Source organism: Electrophorus electricus, chromosome 13, assembly GCF_041902795.1.
Source record: "Electrophorus electricus isolate QZ-2024a chromosome 13, ASM4190279v1, whole genome shotgun sequence".
Lineage (NCBI taxonomy): Eukaryota > Metazoa > Chordata > Actinopteri > Gymnotiformes > Gymnotidae > Electrophorus > Electrophorus electricus.
The window spans coordinates 2,058,028-2,064,916 of NC_137509.1; the positions used below are offsets into that span (position 1 = coordinate 2,058,028).

Here is a 6,889-nt window from a genome sequence, read left to right on the forward strand (position 1 = left end):
GTCGTGAGACTGAAAACAGGGGGCTTAGCAATCAGCTTCTGATTACATGATCTTGTTCACAACTGCCTTTCATGCTTTAGACATAAAAACTGAGGGAATATTTAGAACAAAAACATGCATAATGGGTTCAACAACTACATGTGCAACAATCCATAATTCAAAACTGGTTCCAAATTCTCTACACCTCTACGGTTCTGTTTGAACACTAATACTACACAAGTCATCCAGACGCAACATCAAAGAACTCAGAACTGAAAAGACATGACTCAGAGGGATTATACAGAACAACTGATGGTATTCCAACAACAGCACCCTTATGAGAGCAATCAGGGCCTGTGGCCTCATATACACTCCCATCTGCTCATACCACACATTTGTTAAAAAAGTGAGAAGAAACTGACAGTTTAAAGGATCCCACGTCATCTCGCAGTCAACTGAGGGGCTAATGTCTGAATGTGAGAGCAAGAAGCTGTGGAGAGTTTTTGCTGTTTAGCTGATGAATGTGTTAAAGTGAGGGCCCAACTGATCAGGTTCTGGTCACCAGACGCACGGCGGTCCTGATTGGTTCTGAATCGGTTTTTTGGACGTCGTGGAGGGAGGTCACTGCACCAGGCAAGCCCGGATTCTGCACCCCTCCAAACTGAATGCGTTGAGATCTCATTAAGCATCGAGGGATGTGGTCATTACACATGACTGAACATGATTTGAATGTTTCGAGAAGATGTCACCATTATGCTGTTCTGTGTAACAAATATTTTTGGACAAATAACTTTAAGTGGAATAATAATACATTTTGTTGCCATTTTATGTTTTTAAAAACACCTGTTTTTAAACATGTCTTTCTCTTTGCTCCTTTCTCTCTCTCTCTCTCTCTCTCTCTCTCTCTCTCTCTCTCTCCACCCCCCCACCTCAGGCGACTCCACTGCACCAGGAACTACATACACATGCATCTGTTCGTGTCCTTCATGTTGAGGGCCATCAGCATCTTTGTGAAGGACGTAGTGTTGTACTCAGGAGCCGCCCTGGAGGAGGCGGAGCGTATCACCGTGGAGGACCTGAAGTCCATCACAGAGGCTCCGCCCACCAACAAGACCCAGTTTGTACGTCTGTATCTTCATACTAAAAACCTTTAAGCCCTGGTTCACACAGTGGATATGAAGACACACACACACACACACACACACACACACACACAATGCTGAGGAGAACTTACTGGTTATTATAAGTCCTCGGTATAAATAATTATTTTTCTATTGAAAGATAATTTTGTAATGATTCTCCACTGTGACGTACCACAAAGCATCTGAATGATGAAGGACACCTGAGAAGGTCAAGTCCCAGTTCTGCACAACTGTTCTTGTGCAGATCCAGAACGAGTTTCTCAAACATCTTCTCTCCATGTCCAACCCAGCTTCACAAACAAGGGGCATGTGACCTTCAGTTAGCTACATTATGGGGATGTGAAGCCTCTGAAGCTCATTTCTGACAGGGCGGGGCACCTCGTTAACTCAGCCTGCCACCAACAACTGTGCTTAATTAGCATATTATGTGGTGATGAATGCTCGCTTTGCTTTGAGTGTGTATGGAGACATCTCGTGATAGACAAATGAACACAATTACAGGATAAAACGCTTCAGAGGGGGAAATGCGGTTAGACTGCATGAGAGTTCATCTAATCCTTCACCACTTAGGGAGTTTAGCGTGAGAATCCATGCTGGATTGTGGGGGAGTCTGTGTTCATCCAAAACCTTTGGAGAGTACACCACATGTTCACCTCGAAATGTATTAATGAAAAATTTAAACCATTACTCAATAAAATAACCTTAGCATCAGACTCGAGTTGGATTTCAACTGATGAGAGAATATCACTTTTCTTTGTTAGTGACGGCATGCTAATTGCAGGCTAAAATCTAAAATCTAATTTCGTAGAACATTAGCTGGCAGGTCAACTGTCTTTCTTGGGCCTTGTTCTTATCACAGAGACAAAGTTTCTGATTTGGTTCCTGACCAGTAACCCTAACCCCGGAGAAGAATTAATGGTTTAAAAGGACAAGCCAAGTTGTATATGGAGTCTGTAATGTTTACCTGCTTTGTACTGAGTTGATTTGTTCTCTTGTAAAGGTGGGCTGTAAGGTTGTGGTCACACTCTTCTTGTATTTCCTGGCCACCAACTACTACTGGATCCTAGTGGAGGGTCTGTACCTCCACAGTCTCATCTTCATGACCTTCTTCTCTGACAGGAAGTACCTTTGGGGCTTCACTATGATTGGATGGGGTAAGTCAGGGCAGATGCTCATTGGAGAAAACCGTGCAGTCTGTGACCTTTGCTAAATTAACCATCATTGGGTAATTTAACATTTTATGGTAATGTCAGAATCAGAGAAAACAGGAGTTTGTAAACAGGAGCCCCGATTTATTAGAGGTTAGGCGACAGAACACTTTCTTCTGACTTCAAAGCAAAAGAGTACTCTTGTCATTTTGTCAGAGTGACTAGAAAATTGTGAACGTATGATGATCCACTCTCACCCAGCACTGCTCCTGACAAGGAGGTCTGGGACTACAGTACAGCACACAATACAGAATTATCACCCAAGACATGGGAAAATGCACTCGGCCTCCTTCCATAAGAAAGAGAGTATCTGGTAATTACTGCGGTTCTCTCTACGAGGGACGGCTTGTGCTTTCACCAATCATGGTGATGTAAGGCAAGTGTGAGGTGTGCCATGGAGCTTCAGAACCTCTCAGGCCCCCACCACACCTGCATTGTACACACTGTGCGAGGAGTGTGTGCACAGCGCATACAATGTGGATGCGGTGGGGGCCGCTCACCTCGGGCCCCACCACTAACAGACACTCCCACACGCAGTCCTGTAGCTGTGCATCTGCGTGTAACGTCAGGAGGCTGGGCAGGATGCGGAGATGAGCCGTGTAGAACACAGTGAGGAAACAAAAGAACCGACAACATCCACGACTAAACGAGAGACTTGTGTGCACTCACAATAACGACACATAACGAGGAGCAGGTGTGATTCACACACACACCCACACACAGATGTCTGGGAGGAGGGGCCGTACTGTGACACTGTGATTGTTTGTGGGGGTTATATATGCCATGTATGTGCTCGTGAGAGAGTGGGACACTAAAAGCAGAGATATACTAAACAAAGCAGTCTACTCATCAAAGTAGAATATGCAATGAAACCGTATATTAATTGAAGCTGAATACTAAAGAAGAGGTGTACTAAACTGTTGGTGCTGTGTTTGGTGCTGTGAGAGTTTGTGCTGTGTTCGGTGCTGTGAGTGTTCTGTGCTGTGTTTGGTGCTATGAGAGTTTGTGCTGTGTTCGGTACTGTGAGTGTTCTGTGCTGTGTTTGGTGCTGTGAGAGTTTGTGCTGTGTTTGGTGCTTTGAGAGTTTGTGCTGTGTTTGGTGCTGTGAGAGTTTGTGCTGTGTTTGGTGCTGTGAGAGTTTGTGCTGTGTTTGGTGCTGTGAGAGTTTGTGCTGTGTTTGGTGCTGTGAGAGTTTGTGCTGTGTTTGGTGCTGTGAGAGTTTGTGCTGTGTTTGGTGCTGTGTTTGGTGCTGTGAGAGTTTGTGCTGTGTTTGGTGCTGTGAGAGTTTGTGCTGTGAGAGTTTGTGCTGTGAGAGTTTGTGCTGTGTTTGGTGCTGTGAGAGTTTGTGCTGTGTTTGGTGCTGTGAGAGTTTGTGCTGTGTTTGGTGCTGTGAGAGTTTGTGCTGTGTTTGGTGCTGTGAGAGTTTGTGCTGTGTTTGGTGCTGTGAGAGTTTGTGCTGTGTTTGGTGCTGTGAGAGTTTGTGCTGTGTTTGGTGCTGTGAGAGTTTGTGCTGTGTTTGGTGCTGTGAGAGTTTGTGCTGTGTTTGGTGCTGTGAGAGTTTGTGCTGTGTTCGGTGCTGTGAGAGTTTGTGCTGTGTTCGGTTCTGTAAGTGTTCTGTGCTGTGTTCGGTGCTGTAAATGTTCTGTGCTGTGTTCGGTGCTGTAAATGTTCTGTGCTGTGTTCGGTGCTGTAAGTGTTCTGTGCTGTGAGTGCTTTTGCTGTGTTCTGAACCACAGGTGTGCCAGCCATGTTCGTGACTGTGTGGGCCTGCGTCCGTGCCACTCTCGCCGACACAGAGTGAGTAACAGCAGGTTGTCATGGCAATACCACACAGACACCAAGCCAGCCCTGCCCATCACATACACACCATCCCCGCCCCGCCCCACCCCCATCATGCAGACAACAACCCAGCCCCACCCATCACATACACACCAGCCCCGCCCCCATCATGCAGGCAACAACCCAGCCCCGCCCATCACATACACACCAGCCCCGCCCCCATCATGCAGGCAACAACCCAGCCCCGCCCATCACATCATCAAACAGGTGTCCCTCAGAAAATGCCCACAGTTTCTTGCGATAACAAAAAGAACCTGTCAAGTCTCCCCAGTACTAATGTGACGTATTGTTTGCATAGTCATGGAACGCAGCTGACTCTGATGGGGAACTCTTGACAAACCTCTAGACTTTTGCTGTGTTTGCAGAGAGCTGAGGCCCGCATGGCAGGTGATTAGTGTGTAAATGTGTGTGTGTGTGTGTGTGTGTGTGTGTGTGTGTGTGTGTGTGTGTGTGTGTGTGTGTAGGTGTTGGGACTTGAGTGCTGGCAGTCTGAAGTGGATCGTCCAGGTCCCCATTCTCACGGCTATTGTGGTGAGTTTATACATCATTCAGTTCAATTGTGGTCTGACGCTGAAATAAACACAATTTCTAAACTTTATTCATTTAAATGGTTAAATTAGATTTTGTACACTTTATGTTTACTGGCAGTATTTTTATTTTACTTGAATTATCTCACAAACTTTGTGTGTGTATGCGCATGTGTGTGTCTTGACTGTGCAGGTCAATTTCTTGTTGTTCTTGAACATAATACGAGTTCTGGCGACTAAGCTAAGGGAGAGTAACGCAGGCCGATGTGATAGCCGACAGCAGTACAGGTAAGCCTCTGTCTCTCTCTGTCTCTGATGGGCACCTGAGAGAGAGAACTGACTGCTCTCAGGGGGCGGGAGGGGTGTCTGTCATTAGTGACCGTGAATGTTTGTGTGTGGATAGGGCTATCCTCTGAGTGTTATATACCCAGTGTAACATGAAAACATGTGGTGATTGGCTGCATGTGACAGCCCTTGCCAACCCTGATTGGCAGCTATTATGTAACGGGAGTGAATTACAGGTGGGAACTGGGTATAACTAAAATAGGGGTATTTGGGGAGGTGAAGCTCTTCTCCACACTACAAACATGATTCCTGCAGGTAGATTCCTGGTTTGTTGCTGTATTCATGCTAAGCTTTCATCTGAAATATCATAAAGACTGAACCGAAAATCATGGCTTAACTGTGGTGCTACAGAGAATGTAATTTATTAAGAAACCGTTTTGTTTCTTGTTTTTGTGTGTAGAAAGCTGTTGAAGTCCACACTGGTGCTAATGCCCTTGTTTGGGGTTCATTACATCGTTTTCATGGCCATGCCATACACTGAGGTGTCGGGGGTGCCGTGGCAAATCCAGATGCACTATGAGATGCTCTTCAACTCTTTCCAGGTGTCACAGCTCACTCCTCAACTACAGTCGTGATGGAGATGAACCTCCCACGGGTGCTTATGGAAGATACTGTGTGTTCCTGTGTCTGCTTGCTGAAGTCTCCTTTTTCCTTTTGCAGGGTTTCTTTGTTGCTATTATATACTGCTTTTGCAATGGAGAGGTAAGATAAGCAAGAGCTTGATATTAAGATGAGCTACAGAGACACACTACTGCCTGTAACTCTGTTACTACAGAGACACACTACTACCTGTAACTGTTACTACAGAGACACACTACTGCCTGTAACTCTGTTACTACAGAGACACACTACTACCTGTAACTCTTACTACAGAGACACACTACTACCTGTAACTCTGTTACTACAGAGACACACTACTGCCTGTAACTCTGTTACTACAGAGACACACTACTGCCTGTAACTCTGTTACTACAGAGACACACTACTGCCTGTAACTCTGTTACTACAGAGACACACTACTACCTGTAACTCTTACTACAGACACACTACTACCTGTAACTCTGTTACTACAGAGACACACTACTGCCTGTAACTCTGTTACTACAGAGACACACTACTGCCTGTAACTGTTACTACAGAGACACACTACTGCCTGTAACTCTGTTACTACAGAGACACACTACTGCCTGTAACTCTGTTACTACAGAGACACACTACTGCCTGTAACTCTGTTACTACAGAGACACACTACTGCCTGTAACTCTGTTACTACAGACACACTACTGCCTGTAACTCTGTTACTACAGAGACACACTACTACCTGTAACTCTATTACTACAGAGACACACTACTGCCTGTAACTCTTACTACAGAGACACACTACTGCCTGTAACTCTGTTACTACAGAGACACACTACTGCCTGTAACTCTGTTACTACAGAGACACACTACTGCCTGTAACTCTGTTACTACAGAGACACACTACTGCCTGTAACTCTGTTACTACAGAGACACACTACTGCCTGTAACTCTGTTACTACAGAGACACACTACTGCCTGTAACTCTGTTACTACAGAGACACACTACTGCCTGTAACTCTGTTACTACAGAGACACACTACTGCCTGTAACTCTGTTACTACAGAGACACACTACTGCCTGTAACTCTGTTACTACAGAGACACACTACTGCCTGTAACTCTGTTACTACAGTGACACACTACTACCTGTAACTCTATTACTACAGAGACACACTACTACCTGTAACTCTATTACTACAGAGACACACTAATACCTGTAACTCTGTTACTACAGTGACACACTACTACCTGTAACTCTGTTACTACAG

At 45.3% G+C, this 6,889-nt stretch overlaps 1 protein-coding gene across 2 annotated transcripts in view; it reads left to right on the forward strand.

Moving 5' to 3' along the window:
- pth1r (parathyroid hormone 1 receptor) overlaps positions 1 to 6,889 on the forward strand; it is a 52,685-nt gene that overhangs the window by 41,180 nt on the left and 4,616 nt on the right. For both annotated transcript variants that reach the window (XM_035519674.2, XM_081694448.1), the window contains 7 exons: positions 914 to 1,100; positions 2,122 to 2,275; positions 4,066 to 4,126; positions 4,633 to 4,699; positions 4,889 to 4,983; positions 5,441 to 5,582; positions 5,701 to 5,742. In XM_035519674.2, the coding sequence (XP_035375567.1) occupies positions 914 to 1,100; positions 2,122 to 2,275; positions 4,066 to 4,126; positions 4,633 to 4,699; positions 4,889 to 4,983; positions 5,441 to 5,582; positions 5,701 to 5,742 (748 nt within the window). The remainder of the gene's footprint in view (positions 1 to 913; positions 1,101 to 2,121; positions 2,276 to 4,065; positions 4,127 to 4,632; positions 4,700 to 4,888; positions 4,984 to 5,440; positions 5,583 to 5,700; positions 5,743 to 6,889) is intronic.